This window comes from Oryctolagus cuniculus, chromosome 1 (assembly GCF_051225735.1).
Source record: "Oryctolagus cuniculus isolate XC-2025 breed Fujian yellow rabbit chromosome 1, ASM5122573v1, whole genome shotgun sequence".
Classification (NCBI taxonomy): Eukaryota; Metazoa; Chordata; class Mammalia; order Lagomorpha; family Leporidae; genus Oryctolagus; species Oryctolagus cuniculus.
The window spans coordinates 214,171,198-214,198,710 of NC_142867.1; the positions used below are offsets into that span (position 1 = coordinate 214,171,198).

General features: G+C 43.7%; 1 protein-coding gene and 1 long non-coding RNA gene across 3 annotated transcripts; one reads left to right on the forward strand and one right to left on the reverse strand.

Moving 5' to 3' along the window:
• Positions 1 to 254: 254 nt before the first annotated feature.
• On the reverse strand, positions 255 to 27,513 carry TXNDC8 (thioredoxin domain containing 8). Of its 2 annotated transcripts, XM_089301509.1 has the most exons (6): positions 25,875 to 25,913; positions 23,289 to 23,393; positions 20,473 to 20,532; positions 19,349 to 19,414; positions 2,110 to 2,175; positions 255 to 855 (listed from the first exon to the last, which is right to left on the reverse strand). In XM_089301509.1, exons 1-6 carry the CDS (start codon positions 25,896 to 25,898, stop codon positions 793 to 795), a joined length of 384 nt encoding a protein of 127 aa, XP_089157635.1. In that variant the 5' UTR covers positions 25,899 to 25,913; the 3' UTR covers positions 255 to 792. The 2 variants fall into 2 exon arrangements, with proteins under 2 accessions (XP_089157635.1, XP_089157637.1); XM_089301511.1 differs by lacking the exons at positions 255 to 855; positions 2,110 to 2,175; positions 25,875 to 25,913 and adding exons at positions 14,793 to 15,992; positions 26,857 to 27,513.
• Positions 16,002 to 19,239, forward strand: LOC138844960 (uncharacterized). Its single transcript, XR_016211301.1, has 2 exons — positions 16,002 to 17,124; positions 18,892 to 19,239. It is a non-coding gene; the product is annotated as an uncharacterized LOC138844960 (long non-coding RNA).

Below are 27,513 nucleotides of genomic sequence, written 5' to 3' on the forward strand. Positions count from 1 at the left end.
TGCAGCTATTTGGGGGAGTGAACCAGTGGATGGAAGATCTCTCTCCCTCCCTCCCTCCCTCCCTCCCTCCCTCCCTCCCTCCCTCCCCCCCTCCTTCCCCCGACTTTCAAATAAATCAAATCAATCTTCAAAAAAATCATAGTAGAAAAATGACTATGGTTGTTGTTCTTGGGGTTTCTTTTACATTTATAGGAGAATTTTTGAAGGGTAGTAGGGGAGGAAAATGACACAGTTCAAGCGTAAGATGATACATGGGAGAAGATCTTGCAGTACCACAGACGACAGCTCACCATTCACAAGGGGACCTCAGAAAGTCCGTGGAAAATAGAGATTATGAAAAAACTGTGCATGGCTTTCAAATTGTTTTGGTACTAAAACTTATCTTTTAATTCCATTTTCCATGAACATTTGGAAGTATGCTCACATTACGGGGACACTAGGGTAGCAAGTCATTCATTTAGTCACTGATCACTGTAAACAACTGCATCTTTGGCAGTCTCTGGAGAAGCTTTTTGCCCTGGAATTAGCTGTGAAGGGACTCTGTTGTGAAGGTCATAACGATCTTGTACAAACCTTGAATGTGCTCAGGGCAAGTGGAAGAGTCAGAGAATGGAAATGCCACAACCTCTGATGGAACAGCACGTTTAAGCGACTTTGTCATGAGATTACAATATGGGACTCCACTCTAAAGCTTTCAGAGAGAATGCTACAGTGTTTGCTAGAAATAAAAACATAACACATTGGGTGTTGTCTTTTAACATGTCACAAATGTACTTTGTTTCAAAGATTAGCTTACATTAGTTCTTGAATCTTCGTGGCCAATTTTTTAGCATCAGCTCCACAAAATTCAAAAATCTGTTCACAAATACACAAAGGTGAAACATTTATTGGTTTCAAGTATTGCCAAGACATTGAGATTTTGAGTAGTTTTTTTCCCCGAGTGTAAAACTACTCCTCATTTCTGTCATCTGTAAGACACTTCGAATATAAATACACATTAAACATATTTAATTCATGACACTTTACTATTTATTGCCCTTTCAAATAGTTTATGCTAATGCTTTACCAAGTCTCTATTATTCTCCAAAATATTCCTGTAGTCTAAGATCTAAAACTTATAATGGGGCTGGAAATAAACTCAATTATTGAAACAACTCAAAGCTTTCATACGTTGGTACTAAGGACTTGTTAATTCATATATATGATGTGAAATGCAGGCCGGCGCCGTGGCTCAACAGGCTAATCCTCCACCTAGTGGCGCCAGCACACCGGGTTCTAGTCCCGGTCGGGGTGCCAGATTCTGTCCCGGTTGCCACTCTTCCAGGCCAGCTCTCTGCTGTGGCCCAGGAGTGTGGTGGAGGATGGCCCAAGTGCTTGGGCCCTGCACCCCATGGGAGACCAGGAGAAGCACCTGACTCCTGGCTTCAGATCAGCGCAGTGCACCGGCCGCAGTGCGCCAGCTGTGGCGGCCATTGGAGGGTGAGCCAACGGCAAAAGGAAGACCTTTCTCTCTCTCTCTCTCTCTCACTGTCCACTCTGCCTGTCAAAAAAAAAAAAAAAAAAAAAAAAAAAAAAGAAATCCAATGACCTGTGACTTTCCACTTCCTGGCTTCTGCCTAGGTAACAGTTGTATAATTAATTGATCCTAAGAAGCACATTTTCTTTCTAAGTGTTCACATCTTTGAATCAGTTTTCAGCTTATGACAAATGGTGTGTTATATTTTACTTGTAATTCTTTCTAGTAGTATACGAAATTTTGGTGCTTCTCTCAATGGATCCTTTCTGCTGCACCCCTACTACCCATTGCGATTTCAGTGCTAATGGTATTAGGTGGTTGGTGAGAAGAAAGAGAATGGGTAAACTGAGGCTGGGTGAAGACTTGAGTTTCAGCAGTCAGGATAGTGGTAGAACTTTGGGGCAGGGGTTGGAAAAGTCTAGAACTAACTAGACTTGAGACTTGTGCTCAATGTGCCGGAGAGAAGCAGATGTCCCCGCAAGTAATGATTCTGCTCTCCCAGGCAGCCATACTCTCCCTGCGTGCTGTCCTGCTACTTCTTCCCTGCAAGAACACCCCGGACTCGTGATTCCCTCTGGTGCCATTTCACTTACCAGGTTGCGCATGGGTCCACTTCCATAACAGCAAATTATTCTTTTGAATCTTGAGAATATGTTTACCTAAGCACGGGTGCAGAATTTCACGCTTTATCTGAGTTGCCTGGTTTGTAACATTTCCCCTAGAAACAGTTCTCTTGGCTTTAGCCGGGCCGGGGGAGGAAGGTGTTAGAAGGCACCTGGGAAAGTTTCTCTTTCTGAAAGTCAGGAAACAGCTGGGTTGGTAGCGCAGGGACAAGAAAGGAGTTTTACACTCTTCAGGGAAATCTGAGGCCAGAGGACGTATCAGGATGAGAACTCACGGCAGAAAACACAGGCAGGCTTGGATGTATGAATGAGGAGATTTGGCAGGGAGCAGAAAAAGGATGCTAAGCTTAGCAAAGTGGCCAGAAAGTGGAACTCATTACCAGTGAGCCAGGGACCAAGGTGAGGCAAAGGAGGCCTTAGGGTGCTCCCAGAGCCTGCAGGATGGGGCAGAGGTGTGTGTGTGTGTGTGTGTGTGTGTATTTAAACTCTTTTCACTTGGGAGTAGCAGGACTTCTTCGGCAGTCCTGGCTGGTCTTACAGGAAACTTGTCCTTTGTCTCTACCCGATGCTTGGGTGGAATGCAGGGTGTGCGAGGTTTGGGGTTCCACCTGAGTCTCAGTCTTCCCCATGGGACTGAAAACGTGGGCTTTGCTAGGTAGAACAGTGGCTCCCACCTCCTCTTCTCATGCACCTTCTGTCCAAGATTCCTCTCAGTCCCTACCCCTACTCCTCTGTTTCAAGAGCAGTCTGATACACGTCAAGGAGCAGGCAAGACAATGTGAGCGGAAAAAGGCACTGGCAATGCAGGGATGAGAAACTCCCAGGGTGCACCTGCATCTCATGATCACCACCAGGTAAATCTAGATGCTCGTCTGGACCCCCAAGTGGTCCTTGTTGTCCTTATGGCAATAATCTTCGTGGATCTGATTAATTCTGTTATCTTAGCCCATCCTCCATAGCTAAAGAGAAGCATAGAGTCAAATTGTAGGAGGAGGTCTCTGGTCATTGACTTCTCTGCTTGGAGGAAATTTTCCCTCATGGAGGAATGGCACAGGTGCAAAGAACATCAGAGATAGGAGGGATGGGGATCTCCAGGGAGGGGTGATTTCTATGGCCATGGGTTTATGATATGCTTGTGTGTGCCGTCTGGCAGCCACCAAGGACAGCCAAAAGCCACAAGTGCAATAAGAGCCTTGGCTATAGACACAGAGTGTTATCCTGATTGTCCAAGCCAGGAAACTGAAACCACATTAAAAAAAATTCATTCACATTCAGAAAATCCCGGAAATTGTAAAGATTCAGTTTGGAGACTTGTTACAATGAGAATAAACTGTTTCATCACTCCCAAATCAAGATATGGGTGGTACCAGTTGCCAGGCTACCCTTCCTAGGCTCAAAGACAACCACTATTCAGAATTTTTCACACTAAACTAGTTCTGCTTGTTTTTGAACTTCTATAAATAGAATCTACAGTGTTTAGGTATTCTTTCACTTACATGATACTTATGAGATTTACCTGTGTAGCAGTGGTACATTCCTTTTCAGTGTGTTTTTAGATTTCCATAGTATCAATATAATACAGTTTATCCCCTTTGACTACAGCAAATAGCACTTCCTGGAAGATTCTTGTCCATATCTTTGTGGGGATGTTACTCTGTTGGCTTCAGGGGTCATTCAGTTTTGCTGGGGGCCAGCATTGTGGCGAAGCTGGTTAAGCCACTACTTGCAACTCTAGCATCCCATATGGGTGCTAGTTCATGTCCCGCCTGCAATGCCAGCATTCCATATGGGCTCTGGTTTGTGTCCTAGTTGCTCCTTTTCTGATCCAGCACTCTGCTAATGTACCTGGGAAAACAGCAGAAGATGGCCCAAGTCCTTGGGCATCTGCACCCACCTGGGAGACCCGGAAGAAACTTCTGGTTCTAGGCTTGAGCCTGGCCCAGCCCTAGCTATTGCGGTCATTTGAGGAGTGAACCAGCAGATGAAAGATCTCTCTGTCTGTGTCTCTCCCTCTCTCTGTAACTCTACCTTTCAAATAAATGAATAAATCTTAAAAAAATGAATTTTTTTACTACATAATGCAGTGGCTTTTACCTTGGTCAGCAAAAGCTATAACTTGTCTCTCTGTCTCTCTTGTCTCTCTTGTTCCCTGTAAGCCACTGCTCTTTCTTGAAGCTCAAAACCACAAGTCCAGTCATTGCATTCTTCCTTGTAAATGTCCTCAATGTTTTCCCCATCCTCATAAAATCTAAGCTTCCTGCAGGTCTCCTTGATTTTATCCTGTCGGCCTCACTGTTGCTCCCTCTCCCATAGATGGTGAACTCCAACAACAATTTACAGAGGGATTCATTTGTCTACTTTAAATGCAAGGTTGAACATCCCTCATCTAAAAATCTAAAATCCTGAATCTTCAAAATTAAAACTTTTGAGCACCAGTGTGACACCACGAGTCTATGGCTCACACCACTAAGTTATGAGGAACATAAACTTTGTTTCCTGTGCAAATCTATTAAAATATTGCAAAAAATTCCCTTCAGGCTATGCATATAAGATATACATGAACCATAAAAGGATTTAATGGTTAGACTTAGATATCATTCCAATTAATGAATGCCTACCATGAACCAAACTTACTCTGAACAAAACAGACAAAACACCCTCACTGAGTTCATATTCCATTGATAATTTTATATTATAATCTAATTATTCAAATAATTTCTGACCCATACCCATGCTTCTTCCCATCTTTTTCTGCTTGTTAATTTTAACCATCTTTTGTGATGGCGTCACCTGAACTCATGTAACCTGCCTTGAATCTTTCTCTGTGATCCAACAGCAATCTTTACAAGCCACTCTTTATTTTTTTTTTAAGATTTATTTTATTTATTTGAAAGACAGGGTTACAGAGAGAGGTAGAGACAGAGAGAGAGAGAGGTCTTCCATCTGCTGGTTCACTCCCCAGATGGCTGCAATGGCCGGAGCTGCACCAATCTGAAGCCAGGAGCCAGGAGCTTCTTCCAGGTCTCCCACATGGGTGCAGGGGCCCAAGGACTTGGGGCATCTTCTACTGCTTTCCCAGGCCACATCAGAGAGCTGGATGGGAAGAGAAGCAGCTGGGACTAGAACTGTTGCCCGTATGGGATGCTGGAGCTTCAAGCCAGGGCTTTAACCCGCTGTGCCACAGTACCGGCCCCACAATCCACTTTTAAGTAAGTGATTTTGTCATCTGTCTTCTCAGGAGATCAACGATTTTTTCCTCCATATTTTGAGTATCTAACCCAGAGCCATAGACAGAATATGTGCCATATTGATGGTTTTAGGCCTGAGATGCACTAAGCTGATTAAATCCAAGTCCCAGCATCTGGGCAGTGTAAGTTTCAGTGATATGATTTTCCCTGTCTTATCTTTCTTGGCCCAGTTTGCTTAAGACCAATGTTTCTTCTTTTTCTCTCTATCTAGCCTTGAGCCTCGTACTCAGGAGTTTTAATGAACAGAGCTAATAAATAAGCAGCAACTTATTAACAGAAGCATATTTCACAACAACTTTCTTTGGCTATCCATGTATAAAGTTTTTTTTTTTTTTTTTTTTTTTTGACAGGCAGAGTGGACAGTGAGAGAGAGAGACAGAGAGACAGAGAGACAGAGAGAAAGGTCTTCCTTTGCTGTTGGTTCACCCTCCAATGGCCGCCACGGCCGGCGCACTGCGGCCGGTGCACCGTGCTGATCTGATGGCAGGAACCAGGTGCTTCTCCTGGTCTCCCATGCGGGTGCAGGGCCCAAGCACTTGGGCCATCCTCCACTGCACTCCCGGGCCACAGCAGAGAGCTGGCCTGGAAGAGGGGCAACCGGGACAGAATCCGGCGCCCTGACCGGGACTAGAACCCGGTGTGCCGGCGCCACAAGGCGGAGGATTAGCCTAGTGAGCCGAGGTGCCGGCCAAGAAAGTCTTTTTTAAAATATTTTAATTTTAACATATTTCTAGATTTTTAAAATTTATTCATTTTATTTATTTTAAATGCAGAGAGAGAGAGAGAGGTGAAGAGAGAGATCTTCCATCTGTTGGTTGACTCCCCAGATACCTGAAACAGCTAGGGCCAGGCCAGGGTGAAACCAGGACCCCAGAACTCATTTTGGGTCTCCCCCATGGGTGGCAGGGACCCAAGTACTTGAGTCACCAGCTACTGCCTCCGGGGTGTGGTATCAGCAAGAAAATGTAAAGGAGAGCAAAGTCTGCACACCAACTCAGGCACTCTAACGTGGGATGTAGGCATCCCAAATGGCATCGTAAGCACTATGCTAAATCCTCAGTCCCTCCACAGGATTTTTAAAAGAACCTTTGCTATGGATGTTTTCAAACTTAAAAAGAGAATAAGAAACTGAACCCCCCCCCCCCCCCACACACACCACCATTTACCCATCACCCAGTTTCAACCAGAGGTAGTTTTCTTTTATTGTTTTTGCTTCGATGCCAAAGACATTCTGTCACCCACATAAAGTCCATTACTGGTGCTGGGAAAATGCAAAGGGGTTGGAGAAAGTGGCTCCCTCCTAACAAATGGACTTCAGAATCTGACTAATGATGCACTCATAAGACAATCTTAATAAAGTCTCTTGGTCAGTTGATGTACGATTTTGGTTGAGTGAATACTGGAATTACATTTGGAGCAGCTGTATGATCAAGTTGAGCTCATCAATTTTTCTGACATCTATACTAAGTTCAAAACATCTATGGCAACAACAACAAACCCTGAAGCAACCACATCAATGATATCAGCAAACAAAAAACCCCAACCAACCAATGAATGACATGTTTGGGGGATAGATGTAGAAATCTATGTACAGACAAGTTTTGCAATTTATATTATATGATTTTTCTTTTAAAAGAAAGATTTATTAAGGCATTAAATTATATGAATAAGATGGAAATGATATGTCCAAGAGAGAAGTTTTCAAAGTATCTCTGCCTTCTGTTGGGAGGTGGGCAATGCTAACTACTGACTGATCCTTCCTTGGCTCCTTTCTCTGACCACACCCCATGCATTTCTTCCCTGGAATCATCTATGTCATGTTTGTGATGGGTATTCAAGCTTTTCCATTTGACTTTCAAAACACCCAGGACAGACCTTGCAAATGCAAGGAGATCAATTAAGGCTAATGGAGTTGAACTAAAATCAAAACAAGAAGACAGCTTGAATTGATATGCACTCAAATTCACGGAAATCAATCTGTTAATTGTTTTCCTTAGCTCTACTGGCCTTCTCAACTTGTTCTAATAGTGAGATACCAGTAAAACACTAATTTGATTTTGTTTTCTTGTAGCTGATATGAAACTAGCATCTTTGATTCTTTGAACATTGGTGACTTGGATGAGAACAAAGATATTTTTTTTCCTGTGTTGGAACAGACAATATTTTGTCGTGAAGAGTCAGATAATACCTAGGTTAGCCTTTGCAGCTGCTCAAATTTGCTCTTATGCCAAAGCAGCCTCAGATTTTGTGGAACCAAAGGGCATGGCTGTGCTCCAGGGAAATTTTTACCTACAAAACAGGTAGAGGTCATATATGGCCCTTGGTTTGTAGTTTACCAGCTCTTATTCTTATTCTCAACACCTGGAAGTGTAGAGGTACTCAGGTCAACATGGTTTCCCCTTGAAGGGAAAAGGGTATGCACTTATCACTGGAAATATGGTATGGAACTTTGTTCTCAGGGATAAACGTGGTTTTGGGGTCCACTCTCTTCAATGGCATATCTTTCTGTTCTCATGTTTCCATTGGAAAATCTGCTCACATGCTCAGTGTTAGGGAAATAGCCTGTTTCTCTTCTTAATTCCCCCCACGTCAGAGGTGAATTATCCATAAACCTAGATGCAGCAATGAGCTTACCCCTCTCCTATCTTCTCTCTTTTGGTGGATACTCTACTCAATAGACAGGCATGTTGACCCCTCACTGTTCTAGAAGAGAGTGCTCGGACGAGAGTCCAAGATCTGCCTTATATATAGATCTGGGAAGCTATTACCCCCTTTCTCATTTTTGAGTCTTGACATTTGTATGAAGCAGCAATGTCTTTTTTACCCGGGAAGTTAAATTGCTCTTCCACAGCCCCAGATTTCCCCACAGGAGGGCTGTCTCAAGGTCTAGGCATCAAAGGAACAGTAGGAAGTGTGTTGACATAGGGCGCCAGTCATGCTCTTCAGTGAGCACTGTTTAGAACCACAACTCGTATGAAGGGGATATTTGTATTACCTACATGACTTGTGAGAAAAGGGTTGAGGCAGCAGATCTGATTGCTTATTCCTTGTGTATCTCCAAAGAACCTGCAAGTGTTCTTTGTTGATGATGGATGACTTTGTTATATATTCCTTGATGACTGGACTATGCTAGGCTGGCTTGTCAAGATGTTTTGCACAAACACTACAATTGATGGTGTGCACCTGGTTTTATTGTTGGGGTGCTATTATAGTGCCATGGTGGTTGTATAGCAATGGTTGCATAATAAGATTCCTCTGTGACAAAAACCCATCACCCCCATGAAGCTCTCAGTCCCCGAGCTTAAACAGTGTTCCTAGGCAGAGTCATTCAACATATATACTGGAAATTCATTGCTGGAGAGAAAGAGTACCACTGTGGCCTCTAAGGAAGAACATTAGAAGTCTGTGCTGTCTGCTGTGGCCTGGGAAGGCAGTGAGGGATGGCCCAAGTGCTTGGGCCCTGCACCTGCATGGGAGACCACGAGGAGGCACCTGGCTTCTGGCTTCAGATCGGCGCAGTGCACTGGCCATGGCGGCCATTTCGAGGGTGAACCAACAGAAGGAAGACCTTTCTCTGTCTCTCTCTCTTTCTCTCACTATCTAACTCTGCCTGTCCAAAAAAAATAAATTAGTCTGCGCTGGACTCTACCAATGTGTATCTTTTCTTCCTGCTATTTTCACTCTGTTATTTGCTATAGTAAATGCTAGCTGTGAATATAACTTGCTCTAGAATCTTGTAAGTCCTTCTATTGAGTTACAAAGCAAAGCACTCCTATATTTCAACAATGAAAATTTCAGAGGAGATGAACTGGGTCAGGACTAGGGTGAAAATTGAAGTGGTACTAAAAACTCAAGATAATTAACACTTTAATAGATATTAAGTAAAAGTATTAAAATCAATGCAAAGGCCCATGATGAACAAAGCATCAAAAATTTAAATAAAGATAAGCTTTGACCCTATACTTACAAGATCCTGGCTTACTTAGACACACATGAAAGCAGCACCTTTATCAATGGTGCCAAGGTCACTAACTGGTGCTAGTAGTTGCTGTACTGCCCTGTCTTTCCCTTCATCTCCATTAGCTTTTGCTCCCCACAATTGTTAATCTTCGCCACTGCATCAGTTGCTTTTGGGACTGATTGATCCCTTTTAAAGAATCTGTGTCTTTCAGAGCCCTGAAGACTGTGTGCAAGTTGTTTTACTCCCTTGGGCAGAATTCCATGTCTAACACATTTCCCAGCAGGTTGAATGTCTTAGAGCAAGCAGTTCCTGAATGTTAAAATGGCTTAGATTAAATGGATGTGCAAGTCTTCAGAGAGCTTTAGAAGTGTCTCCTAACCTTATTCCTAAATGTCTATTTATTCATAACTGCTCAGGGTTATAGGCACACAGCTAGATCCTGGGATTCTAATCATAGCTATGTTTTATAGAATGTACCAAGTCCAGTGCTAGGAACTTTATATACATTATCACAAATTTTCATGACAATCATTCAAAGTCAGTTGGTTGTTCCCAGTTCATAGAAAAGGAGAGTGAGCCTCAAGGTGGTCATGGTACATTCCTAAGTCCACTTGTGCTAAGAGGTGGACCGGGGTTCAACCGACAGTTGTCTGACTCCAGGGATGTGACAAATTGATGCAGACACCCTTTGGAAAGATGGGGCAGGCACTGTTCTGTAGGAAGTTGAACAATGAACACTGGGAAGGTGGTTCTCCATGGACAGCCATACTCTTCACCTCCTATGTATCACCCTATGCCCCTACCTTGCCCTTGAAGACACTGAGTTTGTGACCCCTGCTTCCAAATCTGCTCTCTTTCTAGCACATCGTAGTGCAGTCTTCTTGGAATTCTTTTAATCTTTGTACTTTGGTGGGTGCTTACAGAAAATGGCAGTAACTCCCACAGCCTCAGAGGAAGCCCTGTGTTTTACAAGCACAAGGGAAGGAGCTTTTTCCTAATTCCTATGAGAGTGTAGTCCAGCAGCTGGATTCTTCTGAATTATTCACTTGTGAATAATTCATTGATTAGCATATACATATCGTATTCCATCACTCTTACTAGTGGAGCTAAGTGCTTTGTGAAGCCCTTATCCCCTAATATCAAAGAATGACAGAGTCAACTTTTGAAAGTGGCTCATATTTAAGCAGTTGGCCAAGTTGATTATTATTTCTTTGTTTCTTTATCATTTCCCCTATGCCATAGACATACACCAACCATGGATCGGGAACCAAGGTTATTACCCTAGGGAATCCATTGATGGGCTTTAAAGAGTCATTTATTCTATTAGCTAGTATTTGCAGACACTAGTCTTGTTTATGTGCTCCCTTTGGCTCTTAGTCCTATCATTATGATTAATTGTGAACAGAAATTGATCACTGGGACTAGTGAGATGGCATTGGTACATGCCACCTTGATGGGATTGAATTGGAATCCCCTAGTATGTTTCTAACTCTACCGTTTGAGGTAAGTCAGCTTGAGCATGTCCCGAATTGCACATCTCTTCCCTCTCTTATTCCCACTCTTATATTTAACAGCGATCATTTTTTCAGTTAAGTTTCAACACTTGAGAATAACTGTGTATTGATTACAGTATTCAACCAAAAGTATTAAGTAGAACAAACAAAAAAATGCTAAGAGGGATAACGTATTAAGTTGTTCATCAACAGTCAGGGCAAGGGCTGACCAAGTCACTGTTTCTCATAGTGTTCATTTCACTTTAACAGATTTCCTTTTTGGTGCTCAGTTAGTTGTCACCGATCAGGGAGAACATATGGTATTTGTCCCTTTGGGACTGGCTTATTTCATTCAGCATAATGCTTTCCAAATTCTTAACAGGGATCACTTTTCAGTTAAAATACTAACTGATAGAATAAAAAAGGGAGAGAACGATCCAACATGGAAAGCGAGATACACAGCAGACCCATAGAATGGCAGATGTCCTAAACAGCACTCTGGCCTCAGAATCAGCCCTTAAGGTACGTGGATCTGGCTGAAAAGCCCATGAGAGTATTACAGGCATGGAAAGCCAAAACACTCTGGCAAAAACAAAAACAAAAACAAAAACAAAAACAAAAACAAAAACCTAAATGAAAGATCTCCAAAAGTGAGATTCCAGTGGAAAGAATGGGTCATCAAAGAAGGAGGTTCCTTTCTCTGAAGGGAGGAGAGAACTTCCACTTTGACTACGACCTTGTCTAAATATGATCAGAGTCGGTGAACTCAAAAGGCTTCCATAGCCTTGGCAACTCATGACAAGAGCCTAGGGTGATTACTGATGCCATAAACAAGAGTGTCAGTTTGTTAAGTCAACAACAGGAGTCACTGTGCACTTACTCCTCATGTAGGATCTCTGTCCTTAATGTGCTGTACATTGTGATTTAATGCTATAACTAGTACTCAAACAGTATTTTTAACTTTGTGTTTCTATGTGAGTGCAAACTGTTGAAATCTTTACTTAATATATGCTAAACTGATCTTCTGTATATAAAGAGAATTGAAAATGAATCTTGATGTGAATGGAAGGGGGAGGGAGAGGAAAAGGGGAGGGTTGCGGGTGGGAGGGAAGTTATCGGGGTGGGGGAAGCCATTGTAATCCATAAGCTGTACTTTGGAAATTTATATTCATTAAATAAAAGTTAAAAAAAGAGTCATTTAATATCCTACTATTATCTGCACATTTCAGTTCATGTGCATACATTCATTTTTTCTGGAGAGAGAATTTATGGCCTTTGTTAGATTCTAAGAGGGTTTATAAGTCAAATTTGTGAGCTACAATAGTTCCTTCTTTTCTGTGATTTTATTTTTCGAAATTTTACTTGGCTGTGGTTTTGGTTACTGGTGGCCAATTGTGGTCTGAAAATATTAAATGGAAAATTTCAGAGTTTACAATTTTGAAGTTTTAATTTGTGTGCTGGGGCAGGCATTTGTCTTACTAGTTAAAAAGCCTATAACCCATTTTGGAGTGCCTGGGTTTGAGCCCTGGCTCCACTTTTGATTACAGCTTTCCACTAATGTGCACCCTAAGAGGGCAGTAGGTCATGGTTCGAGCAACTGAGTCCCTGACACCCTTGTGGGGTACCCAAACTGAGTTCCTGGCTCCCAGCTTCAGCCTGGCTCAACTCTAGTCATTGTAGGAACTTGGGGAGTGAACCAGCATATGGGAACTCAGTCTGTCTCTCCATTTCTCTGCCTCTCAAATTCATTAACTAAAAAATACATTGCATGCTGTTCTGAGTAATGTGATGAAACCTTGCACCATCCTGCTGTGTTCCACCCTGGATGTGAAACATCTGTTTGTCCGGCATAAGCATGTAGTATACCCTACCTGCCCATTAATTACTTAGAAGCTGTCTAGGCTATCAGATTATCACAGTACCACAGTGCTTACATTCAAGCAACTATTATTTTACTTAATATTTCCATTGTGTAAGAGTAGTTATGGTGGTGATTTGGACACACCAAAGAGAAGCTTCCGAGTGAGTGCTTCCTTTAAGTAAAAAAGTAAAAGTTCTCTGCTTAATAGGGTAAGAAAAAAAGTCACAATTTGAAGTTACTAAGAGCTACGTAAGAATGAACGGGAAAATATAGTGTATTTATGCACTGTTTCAGGGAGCCACGGGGTTCTTGGAATGTTTCCCCCATGGACTGGGAAGCCTGCTGCTCATATAGTAGAATATGGTAACATTCTGGTTATGAAAAACCAGCCAAGGTTTTGGGTGGCCAATTTGGAAGACACCACAGGAATGAACTTATTTCCCCCAATTAATCTTCCTGGAACACGGAAAGATATACATGGTGAAAACATAAGAAATAGAGCAGGAAGGAAGCAGCCCACCTTATTTACTGCCTGGAATTTGCATTGGCTCCCTTTAGTCCTAAACCATGACATAGTTATATTATATTATATTATATTATACCCCTGCCACGTTTCCACCCATCCTCTGCAGGAAATCTGCCAGCGATGGCCAGGGATGGCCCATTATCCACCATGGCCCTAGGTCATCCTACATAGCTTGATTTGCTTTACTTTTCTGAAGTTTCATTTTATTCATGATTTATATACTTTGAAAGTAGTTGCAGTGAGCTAGCATTAAAGGGCAAGATAAAATAATGAAACCATTAAAGGATGATGTAGTGTGGGGATGGCAGTTAGGCTAGGAAACTGGGTAAAGGAGGTTACTGTATTTCAGTGATTTGAGCGGAGGAAGTAATTCTGAGATTCTTGGCAGCAGTGGCAAAAAGAGAAACCCAAGGGATCCCCTAAGTCTTCTAATCTAATGCAAGAGGCAGATGGTGTTTTCAAGGGCAGAAATAATCTAACTCTGTGCTGGTAGGAATTACCATCAGGCTTTTAACGGAGTCTACAGTGAGAAGACTGTACATTGGCAGTGGCTCTCTGCCAGGTGTTTTACTAGAAATGTGAATGCATTTTGTATAACAACCCTTAACAGAAACTACTCTAGGTTTTTTGTTTAAATAATAGATAAATGGCACTTAACTCCTTTAGTAAGTCCATTTTCAGTTGTGCTGTCCTAGGTGAAAGACAGCAGCATATTTATGAAGTTATTTTAAAGAACTGGGTTTAATTTTTCTCTACCCCTGGAAAACAGTGGATGTTCATGGAAGTCTTTCTAGTCAGTTCTGTTGAAACAGGAAGGAAATTGACATGAGTGAGTCTTTTCTTCAGGCCACCCCAAACCTCCTTTGCCCAGGGACTTTTCTTGGAGATCATTGTGAGATAAAACATGGGAGGAGGGTGCTTGTATTTGGTACGAAAGTTAGGATACCGCTTGAGACACCCCCATCCCATTCACGATGCCTGGGCTCAAGTCTGGCTCCATTCCAATGTGCACCCTGGGAGGCAGCAGGTGATGGCTCAAGTACATGAGTCCTCGCCAACTACATGGGAGCCTAAATTAAGTTCTGGGCTCCTAGCTTTGTCTTGTTCTTGCCCCTGCTGTTGTAGGCATTTGTTAAGGGCATTTGGGGAATGAACCAGCAAATGGAAGATCTCTATTTACCTGTGTCTCTTAAACAAAATAAAAATAAATACTTTTAAAATAAAGGTTAAGAATCTGCAGGAAGTTTTCAGAGATGCTATGGTTTAACTGCAGTGTATATGTAATGGTGGAACTGCAGATTCCACAGAGCCCTACAGAGCTGTCTAGGCACCCCGTGCTGGAAGTTGAGTCAAAGAGGTAAAAGATTTGGAGTATTGTCCCTATGGGATCTCCTCTCCTTTTTTGGCCCTTGTCTTTTGCATAGAGGATTGATATTCTTTGTCAAATGGGCCCAGTGTTACAAATCTGAATTGATTCAGGTATGAATCTGCTAGGAGACACAAATGCCTATGCAGAATTTAGAAGTAGGTCCACTTGTATGTAATAACATAAATGGTCTCAAGCCTTTGTTTCATTTTAAAACTCCATAATGTTAAGTTAGTAATATGCAATGAGAAATTCAATTCTCAAGAAAACTTGGAACATGGCTACCCAGAGTGACCTTGGAATTAGAAAATAAAGATTTAGATCAGCTTAATTGATGGTGCCATCAGTCCAGTTAGCTTTATTTTCCAATAGCTACCTGGTGGAAAATTCAAATTTGATGCCCTTCGTAATCTCTAGAGCACAGGCATTTTGTTCTATCAGTTCAAGACAGCCTTAGGGGTGAGGCTTCGGCCTAGTGGTTAAAATGCCTTTGGGATAACCACATACCCTATCAGAGTGCCAGTGTTCGAGTCCCAGATGCCAGTTCAATTCCAGTTTCCTGCTGATGTGCACCCTTGGAAGCAACCGTGATGGTTCAGATAGTTGGATCCTTGATACCCATGTGGGAGACCCAGATAGAGGTAGAACCTCCCGGGTGTGGCCTGGCCCAGTTCCACCTGTTGTAGACATTTGGAGTGAAACAGCACATGGGAGATCTCTCACTATTTTTCTGTTTGTCTCTTTTTGTTGATCCAGCCTTTCAAATAAATAAAAATTAAAAAAGAGCCACACCCTGTAGACGCCAGTTCAAATGCACTTGTTTAGAAGAGTATTGCCCTGCTTGTTTATGAGGCCTTTTCCATCTTCATGAGACTAAGTAGGGTCCCTCAAAACACAGCTTCGATTTGCTCCAGAGCCTAGGCACAATCAGTTGAGAACTCAGAGTCTTGTCTTGTCATAAAATGGAGTAAAGACACTTCAGGAGCAGCAGCCACCCAGCCAGCTCATTTGCAGAGGGAGTGAAACCAGAAAACTGTGCCGAACTGAAGGAAACTTGCTCTGAGTCCTATCTGGTACGAGGACAGAGTCAGAAGTGGAGCAGAGCCGGCAGTAGCAGTGACGGAAGCATTCGTACGTTCACTCACTCATGCGTTCCTTATATACATAATGAGTCTTTTCTGTCCACCCAGAACTCTTCCAAGTGGGCTAAACACTGGGCTTTCTAAAGCCACTGGGCTTTCAGGGAAGCAAGAATGCCTCCAGGTGCTTGGGATGGCACGAGAAAAATACACAAATGCAAGACGTGACTTAAACAGAAAAGGACTTGGAATAGTACATTGGGTTAACATCATGGAGACACTTGAATGCCAGCCTTGGATCTAAGGACTTGCCTTGAACCTGTAGGAAGTACAAGGGGAAGGGCATCCGATTTTAGGTAAGGGCATGGCATTCATGGATCTGTGAGAGGATATATTTGGAGAACAGGGCAGGGCTGTGGAGCTAACTTGGGGGTGAGGAGGGCTATTCAATCATTTAAATAAAACATATTTGTAGCTGGAACTAGAAGCAGGGACAAAATTGTTGGAGAGCAGCTAGGCTAGGAAAGGATACAACATTGTGAAACACTGATATTTGAGAGCAGCCAGAGACAAACTAGAGGAGAGCTTGGGGAGGAATTTAGGGTAGAAGCTAAAAGAGAAGAAAATTCCCACAGTGAACTGTGCTTCCATGTAACCAAGGTATACAAAGATTGGGAAATGCTATTTAAATCAGGGGCAGGGAGACTCTTGGTGACTTCCAGCTACATCAGCCCCATTCCCTTCCCCAAATTAAATCCAGTGATAGGATGCTTTTACCTAAGTGCTTTGGAAAAGCCTGGAGTTAGCTCTGGTTTGGTTTATTTATTTATTTTTATTTTTTGACAGGCAGAGTGGACAGTGAGAGAGAGAGAGAGACAGAGAAAGGTCTTCCTTTGCCGTTGGTTCACCCTCCAATGACCGCCGCGGCCGGCGCACCGTACTGATCCGAAGGCAGGAGCCAGGTGCTTCTCCTGGTCTCCCATGGGGTGCAGGGCCCAAGGACTTGGGCCATCCTCCACTGCACTCCCTGGCCTGGAAGAGGAGTAACTGGGACAGAATCCGGCGCCCCGACTGGGACTAGAACCCGGTGTGCCGGCGCCGCAAGGCGGAAGATTAGCCTAGTGAGCCACAGCGCCGGCTCTGGTTTGGTTTAGATTATCTTGACTAGAGCACCAAAGGCCATTCCTATGATGGAAGTCACTGGTTGGTCCAGGCCTGGAGAAGCAGCCCTAAAGAAACACATGGACTAAGCAGAGAAGACGCGATTCCTCAGAGGATGATGGAGAATGGCTGCTGGGTGGAACAAAAAAGCGTTCAAAGTCCAAGGTTGCGAACGGCCAATGCACAGAGGCCTGGAACCAAGCAGAGGGGATGCAAGCAAGCTGCATGGAGCCTCCTCATTTCTGAGATGAGAGAAGATAATAAAAGATGGTGAACAGGCAATTTGACATGTAGGTGGGCAAGTTGAAGGGACAGATGTTAAATAACTTCAATTTTCAAGAAAAAACCAGGCCAGCGCCATGGCTCACTTGGTTAATAATCCTCTGCCTGCAGTGCTGGCATCCCACGTGGGCGCCAGTTCTGTCCCGGTTGCTCCTTTTCCAGTCTAGTTCTCTGCTGTGGCCCGGGAAGACAGTGCAGGATGGCCCAAGTGCTTGGGCCCTGCACCCGCATGGGAGACCAGGAGGAGGCACTTGGCTCCTGGCTTCAGATCAGCGCAGCACCGGCTGTAGCGGCCATTTGGGGGTGAACCAATGGAAGGAAGACCTTTCTCTCTTTCTCTCTCTCTCTCTCACTGTCTAACTCTATCTGTCAAATAAAAAAAAAAAAAAAAAGAAAGAAAAACCAGAGGAGAGCATGTTTTTACAAGTAATTTAAATCTATCACACCAATTATATTACAATAAATATAAACAAATAGAAACTGAAAATAAAATTCTACAGCTAGCATATCAACTGCTTTTATTTTTCACTTTGCAGATATAATCTTCATAAATCTTAAGCATGGATTTTTACCTTATATATTCTTCATAACATTTTACATTGCATGCCATTTCTAGAATAAATGTATCATAATTCACTTAGCCACGCTACTAAAGATATTAAGATGATTTCCATTTTTTTAAATTTATTTTTTTAAGATTTTTATTTATTTATTTATTTGAAAGTCAGAGTTACACACACAGAGAGGAGAGGCAGAGAGAGAGAGAGAGAGAGAGGTTTTCCATCCACTGGTTCACTCCCCAGTTGGCCACAACAGCTGGAGCTGGGCTGATCCAAAGGCAGGAGCCAGGAGCTTCTTCCCAGTGTCCCACACAGGTGCAGGAGCCCAGGGATTTGGGCCATCTTCTACTGCTTTCCTAGGCCATAGCAGAGAGCTGGCTTGGAAGTGGAGCAGCCGGGTCTCAAACCGTTGCCCATATGGGATGCTGGCACTGCAGACAGTGACTTTACCCTCTATACTCTTCCATTTTTAAAAATTACTCTCTCTCTGGAATTCTGACTTTCAAATAAATAAAGCTTAAAAAAAGATAACTGAGGCCAGCTTTGTTGCATAGCAGTAAAGCCGCTGCCTGAAATGCTGGCATCCATATGGGCACTGGTTTGTATCCTGGCTGCTCCACTTCCCATACAGGTCCCTGCTAATGGCCTGGGCAAGCAGCAGAAGATGGTACAGATGATTGGGTCCCTGCCACTCCCATGGGAGACCTGGATGAAGCTCCTGGCTCCTGGTTTTGGCCTGGCTAAGCCCTGGCCATTGCAGCCACCTGGGGAGTGAACCAACAGATGAAGACCTCTCTAATTCTAACTTTCAAATAGATAAATAAATCTTTTTAAAAAATCAAGCATAATGCTACAATAAGTATATACTTAGCTGTTTATTTTTCATGGGGGTATTTCTGAAGAAAAGTTCCCAGGAATGGAATAAATGTTTAAAAAGGGTTGAACATTTTGTGCTTCCTAAATGTGTTGCAAAAATCGCCTTTCACAAGGTATGCACAATTGTCAGTGTCCTAGGCCAAACTCAGAATCACTAGTTTTGTCATATACTGGGTATTTTAGACATGTTACCCCATTAATGTCTTCAAGATAACCAGCATAACTTACAGAATGTTTAATGCCAGAATGGATCTAAACACTTCAGTCATGTTATAATTAATTTAACTCTCACAACAAACTTACGCAGAAGATAACTTAGTAGGATCCATATTTTTGCAGATGGGGAAACCAAGACACACAGAGAACAAGAAAACTGCTCAAAGTTCCACAGCCGGAAAGTGGTGGAATCTGGACCCAGACCCCGCCTGCTCCACCACGAGGCCGTGTCGCCTTGTAACAGCTTCTGTTGAATGTTTCCCCAGCTGTGCTAACAACGTGTATGCAGTCACGCAAGAATTTCATCGTGTTCTGCTCTGGAAGATTTTCCTTGATGGTTCTGCCCAGGGGAGGGAAGTTCTCGTGGATTTGGACATCTCAGATAGGGAGATTTATTATGTTATGCATTTTTTAACCTGTTGCTAGTGTGTAAAATTTGAAAATTAAAAATTGCATTGCTCAGTACTAAAATGAGTGCAATTTTTCCTCATTCATCCAGGATACTCCAACTTTTTTTTTTTTTTTTGATCTGATGGTTCTATAATCTAATTCAATACTGCTGGTTACCATGGAAACATACCTTCTGGCTTTTCTTGAACATCTGAAATGTGGGTATTGCTTTGACATGACAAGTTTTAGCCAACTCCTAGGAAAGAAAAGAAAAGCATAAAGTCATAGTTCTGGAAATATGGAAATAGGCTAGTGCAAAAATAGAAAAGTGGATCTTTACAAATTACACTTGAGACATGGGATGGTATATTTTTCTAGCATTTTAAGACAGGTTTACCCTTTAGTAAAAGTCATAAACAGTTGTTCTATCTGCAGGGAATTGGTTCTAGGACCCCCACAGATACCAAAATCCATTCTGAAGTCCCTTAGATAGAATGGCATACTATTTTGCATATAACCTATGCACATCCTACTGTGTACACTTCTTTTTAATTTTTATTTATATATTTTATTTATTTGAAAAAGAGGGAAGGGGAAAGAAACAGTAGAGGGAGGGAGGGAGGGAAGGTGGGAGGGTGGAAAAAGGGAGAGAGAGAGAGAGAGAGAGAGAGAGAGAATATCTCCCATCCATTGGTTCACTCCCCAAATATCTACAACAGCCAAGGCTAAGCTCGGCTAAAACCAGGAGCCAGGAACTCAATCTGGGTCTCCCACATGAGTAGCCAAGACCCAAATATTTGAGCTATCACCAGCTATCCCCCAGTGTGCACATCAGCAGGAAGCTGGGAATATGAGCAGAGCCAGTACTTGAAGCCAAGCACTCGGATTTAGAATTGGGGTGTCCCCTGTAGCAGCTTAACCCTTATGCCAAACGCCTGCCTCTTCTGTATATTTGAATCACCTCTAGATTGCTTATAATGTCTAATGTGATATTAAATCCATGTTAATAGTTATTATGCTGTATTACTTAGGAACAATGGCAGGAAAAACCATCTGTAGTTTTTCAGTACAGACACGTTTTCTTAAAGAATATATTTAATCAATATTAATTGAATTTGCAGAGGCAGAATCCATGTACTCTGACTGTAATACAAACATACAAGAGCAGTATGAGGAAATTTACAATAATTTATCAGAAGAAACCGGTTGAATTCAACTTGATTTTAATTTGATAATGTGATTGCTGAGACAGTGCTGCTCAATGACACTGTATTCAAATTTTAAGTCTCTACATGGAGGATTTAAGGCTCTTACCGGAGAATCATCGATATCCACGTTAGCAAACATTACATTTTGGTATTGCTGAGACAGTGCCTTCAAAACGAAAGAATAGAAATGCCCTTGTTAGTTTGGCATTCATATTAAAACAGGTACTAGAAGTATCTTTTCAGCCAAAAGGTTGTTAGATAACTAAGCGTCACTCTGGCATTTCCCTACTGCCTAGAACTGGAAGCCCCCAAATGCCAGATGATGCCAAGGTCAAGCACGGACCAATGGCAGAACCTGGCTCTACAGAATCACAAGATTCAAGTTTCAAGGTTGGAAAAGGACACACAACAGACCAATAATGAAATGGGGTGGGTTTAGACATATCCTAGGGGAAAGTAGGTTTCTCGTGGAAGGGAACTCTGGGAGTTTGTCTTCAAGACACAGTTCTAATACCAAGACCCTACCTCTACCTTCTCATCATGCCAAGCTTTATAGGAGGTGCTGGTACTGGTGGTGGCAGCAGGTGGTTCTGGCCAACGCAATAACGACATTTTTATGCAGTTGTGGCCTGACTGCTTCCCACCCTCAATACCAGCCTTCTGTGCTCTGCTATGTGTTGAAATTCGATTTCCCAGATTCCTTTGCCAGCTGATTTCTCTTCAGGTTCTGCCAATGGGAAACATTTGCAGGAAACAGAAGGAGGAAAGGGGGAAGACATTACACTCTTCGGCTTCTAGTTGTTTCTGGAAACAACTTAAGCAACCGTGACAAGTGTGGTTGGGTAATGGGTCTGGAAGTTCAAGATGCAGCAGCAGCAGTCACAGTGGCCTGCAAGTGCCAGCTCCTATGTTTCTTTTCCAACAGCTGGGTTCCAAATCCTGACACCATCTTGAGTTGTTTGCTTGCTATCCTATCTCAAGAATTTCCAGGCACCTGCTGCAAACGGTAACTCTCTTTGATGGTGCTGTGAGGTATCCAACATTTGGCCAGGATAATGAAATAGCAACACTAATAGATGAAGCTGTCATTGGGCAGGGGGGTTTCCAATGGAGAAGCAGGAGGAAACATGACACGAGGTGGGGGGAGTTCTAATGGAAAAGCAGGAGGCAGCGTGGCACGAGGTGTTGAGGTGAGTACAGGCAGCGTTTGCTGAGGAAATTCTCCTCAGTGGCTTTGAACGTGGATCATTACTGAAGCGGAGTCATTCTTCAGTGGTTCATCAGGACAGTAAAGGGGGGTGGGTGGAGACTCTTGGATGACAGACACAGGAGCCTTTAGGGTTTTAGAGTTTTTCAGGTTAACAAAACAGTGACTTTGATTGGCAGCCTCTCCGTGCCTGGCAGGAAAACGACGTCACCCAAGAACCTGGGCAATTGATTTGCTCACCATCTGCAGCAACATGAATGAAACAGAAAATAGAACGGTGGTTGGCAGGGGAGAGGGAGGGTAAATGGGGAGCCAGACAGTGGGTATGAAGTGTGTGTGTAGTCTGTGTACCATGTAGTGTTTGTAGGTAATAGTCTGGTCTTGTGCACTTAAACATATATTAAAAGTGTAAATCTTCTGTTATATGTTCTTTCTTGTAAGAAAGAAAACAAAGCCGGCGCCGCGGCTCACTAGGCTAATCCTCCGCCTTGTGGCGCCGGCACACGGGGTTCTAGTCCCGGTCGGGGCGCCGGATTCTGTCCCGGTTGCCCCTCTTCCAGGCCAGCCCTCTGCTGTGGCCAGGGAGTGCAGTGGAGGATGGCCCAAGTCCTTGGGCCCTGCACCCCATGGGAGACCAGGAAAAGCACCTGGCTCCTGGCTCCTGCCATCGGATCAGCGCGGTGCGCCGGCCGCAGCGCGCCGGCCGCGGCGGCCATTGGAGGGTGAACCAACGGCAAAGGAAGACCTTTCTCTCTGTCTCTCTCTCACTGTCCACTCTGCCTGTCAAAAAAAGAAAACAAAGTACACACAGAAATATTTGGAAGTGATAACGCATCTGCATATATCTAGACTGCATATTAAATATGCACAGTTTTTGTATGTCAGTTATGTCTCAATAAAACCATAGGAAAAATTAAGAATGCCTTTAAAAAGACACATTATTTATTCAGATAATAAGACTGAAGAACTGGAGGAAGTTTACTCTTTTATATTATAGTTAAAAGTAAGCGCGTTTATTGTGCTCTGTAAACTATTCTAATGTTTAGAAGTTCTGAACTCTGGAACTTTGGTAAAATGTACTTACTATAATGTGAATCATCCATTTGTACAATTGGACTCTTTTGCACAGATATTTAATTGAATTTTAAATTATTCGAGAATGGGGGAGAGGAAGAGAGAGAAAGGGAGAAATAGGGGGGAGGGAGAAAGAGAGACAGCGAGAGCTCTTCCACCTGCTGCTTTGCCCCCCCCCCCCCCCCCCATGCCCACAAGAGCTGGGGCTGGGCTGGGGCTGGGGCTGGGGCGGGGCTGGGGCTGGGCCAGGCTGAAGCTGGGAGCTGGGAACTCAGCCTGAGCTGCCACCCGCTGCCTTTCCGGGCGCCCATCAGCAGAGAGTGGGATTCAGAGCGGAGCCGGGGCTAGGACCAGCTCCAGTACGGGGTGTGCGTGTGTCCCAACTAGCAGCTGAACTTCTAGGCCAAACACCCACTCCTCTTTTTCACATAGTGATACTCCTTGCAGAATTATTCATAGGCAAATAGTAACCATATTCTGGCGTCATTTACTTAGAGCTCATGTATTATCTTCAGGTTAACCCAAAACACTATGGTTCTCTAATGGCTCAGGTGTACCAAACTTTCAACAATTCCTGGGAAAAACATTTAGGGATTTTCAATTTCTGGTACAACCATGATATAGACACTGATGACACTCACATGAAAAAGAGGAGACATTCTTTTGCAGGGACCACACCATTTTGCTGAAAATTCAACCACTACAAGTTTGTATCCAGCAGCTTTCAAAAATGTTTTCAATTCATCCTGAAACCAAAACATAGATGAGGAAATGTGCATAATCTCATAGAGTCTGTCAGAAAAGAGAGTGATAGGTTAGTCAGGTTAGTTCTCAAAAATCTGAACTCATTGTCCTACCCCATTTTTTCTAGATGACCCAACATTTTCTACATGTCTCTGAGGTCAGACATATTCCTCTTTCTAATTGCATATCAATAATGATAAGCCTACTAAAAGGTTAGGATTCTATTTACCAAATGAGCTGATAATGGAGGTTGGTAATGATGATCACTTCTGGGGAGACACTGAGGCTGACCAGGGAAAGATGAGGAGGGAGGGTGGGACTGAAATATTGTTCAAGGTAGATATCTATTTCTATATATCCATATCTATATACTCCTATGTGTATTTTTTGTTCAAATAAGGACCAACATATACATTAAGAGTGAAATTTGAAAAGAGAAGAACTAACCTAATCTAACCTCTTGAGTCCTTTCTTGTTTTGTTTTGCTGTGGGGGAATGACCACGATTTAAGTGAGTACTCATTCCATCAGTTGTGCAGGTCATGTAAAAGAGAAGGCTTCCTGGCCAGTGCCGCGGCTCACTAGGCTAATCCTCCACCTTGCGGCACTGGCACACCGGGTTCTAGTCCCGGTCGGGGCGCCGGATTCTGTCCCGGTTGTCCCTCTTCCAGGCCAGCTCTCTGCTGTGGCCCGGGAGTGCAGTGGAGGATGGCCCAGGTGCTTGGGTCCCTGCACCCCATGGGAGACCAGGAGAAGCACCTGGCTCCTGCCATCGGATCAGCACGGTGCACTGGTCGCAGCGCGCCAGCCGTGGAGGCCATTGGAGGGTGAACCAACGGCAAAAGGAAGACCTTTCTCTCTGTCTCTCTCTCTCACTGTCCACTCTGCCTGTCAAAAAAAAAAAAAAAAAAAAAGGCTTCCTTTCCTGAGGCCTCAGATCGCCGTATCTACTCTTCTGTGTGGACAGTGACTCTCCCAGGCTGGTGATTTCATGCTTGGTTTATCTCCCCAAGTGCCTCCAGTACTCAATACTGATCCATCCCTGCCCCTCCCAGAGTTCTGACGGGTCTAATCTGAGTAGTTATGGAATAGTTACTGCCTGAGCAAATGCTTTGTTCATACAGAAGGCTGTCTTGAAATATTTTCTCCTTTTCTCTTGTTGTGTCTCATAGTCTCACACAGTCTTTACACTCACTCTACAGGGCATGTACTATTATCACCCCTAGTTCACAGATGAGAAAACTGGAGTTCATTAACTTTCTCAAGGTCAACCAGCTGACGAGTGGTGCAGCTAGGATTGTTAACCTAAGGAGCCTACTTGCAGAGCCCATTTCCTTGACTACAACACAAAATCATTCCCTGAGTTCTTGGTGGTGATGGGACCCATATTTCCTTTCATTGGCCTGAATGGGGGTTGGGCATGGGATTGTTAATTGGGTTAAGTCAGTAAGGGCCTAGCCCCATTAGGGATGCGGTTAATTCCACACAAATGGTGTGCTTACTCCCTAATAGGGGACTTGACAATTATGTTGCCTTTTGATTTAGTTTCAAGCAGGTGAAAATGGTGACTCCCAAAGAGGCACTCTCTTCCTTTATCACCATTCCTATAGGATACAGTCACTAATTCTTTCAGAGCTCTGCCAAGCCTCCATTTTCTCACTTGTTTCTGAAATAAGGTGGATGCCATCCTCACAAGCTCCCACACTGTTTGCCTCCCAGGAGTTATTGCTTGACTGTGAATTGATCCAGTTGGGCCCATGAACTTGACTTGGCTGAGTTATCTGAAGGGAGTACTCCCACTGAACAGGTATTCATTCAACACATCCCCATTGAAGCCTATACAATGCAGACATTGGACAAAGCTTTAGGGTACATCTGTGGGTCAGAACACAAACCCACAATTCCTTTCTCTCACAGAGCTTACACTGCAGGAGTGGAAGCCAGCTGGTGGGTCATCAGGTAAAACAGGAAGGACGTTAGTGATGCTTTACTTACCAAGAGAAAAATGAAGCGGGGTTGGGGGGAAGGATGGGGATTGGGTTACAAGTGCAGTTGGTGTGGTCAAAGTTCACCTCAATGAGGAGTGGAGTTGATATCTGAATAAGAGTAGGAAGGAGAGAGCTGCCCTTCATAGGTATGTCTGGCGGCTCCATTCTCTTTCCTAGGGTAAGTGAATCTATGTGGATTCTCTAAGTTCCATAGATTTCCAAGCACAGCTAAGGGCAGGGTCTGTGAGGAGCCGACCTGAACCCAGCTAGCATCAGAGCAAGAAATAAGAGTTGGAATGGAAGAAAACCCTTTTTGATCCATTTGTCCCTTGGCCACTTCTCTAGATGGTGCCATCTCTCGCGGAACAGCACAAGGAGCAAGAATGTAAAAGCCTTCCCTGGTTACACAGCAAGGAAGGAAGTCGCCTCAAAGCTTGTTGAGTCTGTTCAAGATGGCCACTTCTGAAATATTCAAGGAAGCCAAATAAGCACTTGCCGTGTCTTTTATAACCTGCACCATGGTTTCCAGCCGGCACCTGCTGACGAAACTCTGTTGGTCCAAGAGGATCACTGGAGCTGTCTCATTAATTATAGGATCCTGGCCAGAACATAAGGGTAACTTCTCTGTGACATCATTGAACATGTCATCTCAGAACCTGGAACCCGGGCAGACTAGAGAGCTAATTCCACTTTGAAGTTATGACTTGTTGGTTAACTTGTGGCCAGTCAAGAACCAGCAAGCTGAGGGCCTTGTATGCAGACTTAAAGACATTTCTGTCTCGTTTTCCTCTTTTGCACATATTTCCAACCATATTTCTGCAACCCTTGTCCCCAGTTACCAAATGAGAAGCAAATGGGTTAAGATTAAGTAGATGAACATTATTTTCATTTAGGATTTTGAAGGAACTCTTTTGCCATTGAGAAAAATAGTGAAGCCTTAATCCTATAATAAGTTTCCAGGAAATGTGGTTTTCTGAGTCACAGATCCCCTGAACTTTGCTACTTTGCTCTATTTCGAAAGTAAAGGAGCTTTGTTATATGCTAGGAAAAGGGCTGACAAACTTTTCCTGTAACGTATGAACCACACACAGTCTCGGCTATAGGGTCTTTGTTTTTACAACTTTTCACAAATAGAAAAACCATTTCTAGCTACCAGGCCAGACAAAAACAGTGGTCTGTCGCTGTCCTCTGCACTTGATGTTTTACCATTTTTCAGAACTGAAAATCAGGAAAACAAACAAACAAACAAACATGTGCAGCCTTGACTGATGTTCCTTAAATCATCAGAGGATAAGAAGAGAGAGCGGAGAGGTGGGGGGAGGTAGCAGATTCTATCATAATACTCCATAAAAAACTCGCTTTTCTCTTCTATACATCCAGCTCTGGGAGTTTAGTCCTGCACTGCGGGATAGCTGTCAGGTGGCGAGAGAAGGGGCTGTCCCTGCGGAGGGTGCATCCTCTTTCCGGGGCCCCACTACCTTCTATCACTTGGAGTCCTCGAGGGCTCATGGAGGAGTGGCCGTTTCTATGTGGCTGTGCCGGCTCATCCTGCAAGGCCCACACTGCCGGGGTGGTGGGGCCATGGCGTTCTTCCACAAGCATTTCAGGGAACATGTCCAATTTATTAACGAACAAGCACACCTTTTAAAGGGCAAGAAGGGGCGTAGCTAGTTCAGGGCAGCACTCATTCTATAGGATAGAGCTTATACTGGCACTGCTACGCTCCAATCAGCTTGAAGGTCACGGTAGCTTTCCTGATGGGCCTGGGCCACACCTGGGAGCAGTTTACCTGATTGGTAATTACAAGACCCTTCAGCAGGGGTGGGGGAAACGTGCCTGGGGCTCCTGCTGCCTGCTCGCAGTCAGGCTCACCTCCTGCATGGGCTAGGCCCGCAGTCCCAACAGGATCACCCACATGGGCGTGCACCTCTTCTCACACCACAATAACAGATATTTGAGGAATTTCTAATGTTTTTGTCCATTGCCTGTTTTTCAGTTTTTTTGTTGCCTTTGGTTGCTTGTTTCTAGGACTTGCTTGGTCCCTGGAGGCGGTTGAGTTGGAAACGTTTGGTTTTGTTTGATGCTTCTGCCGTCCCAGCCAGGAACGTCGTTTGTGTTGTATATTGAAGAGCTTG

What these genes read in the sequence shown, in the direction of transcription:
- TXNDC8 (XM_089301509.1), bottom strand. Translation starts at nt 25,898, where the DNA reads ATGGTGCAGGTTATAAAAGACACG. An exon ending in TGCAGGTTATAAAAGACACG is followed by an intron (nt 23,394 to 25,874) that starts GCAAGTGCTTAT and finishes TTTTGGTTTCAG; the next exon opens with GATGAATTGAAAACATTTTT. An exon ending in GAATGTCTCCTCTTTTTCAT is followed by an intron (nt 20,533 to 23,288) that starts GTGAGTGTCATC and finishes TTCGTTTTGAAG; the next exon opens with GCACTGTCTCAGCAATACCA.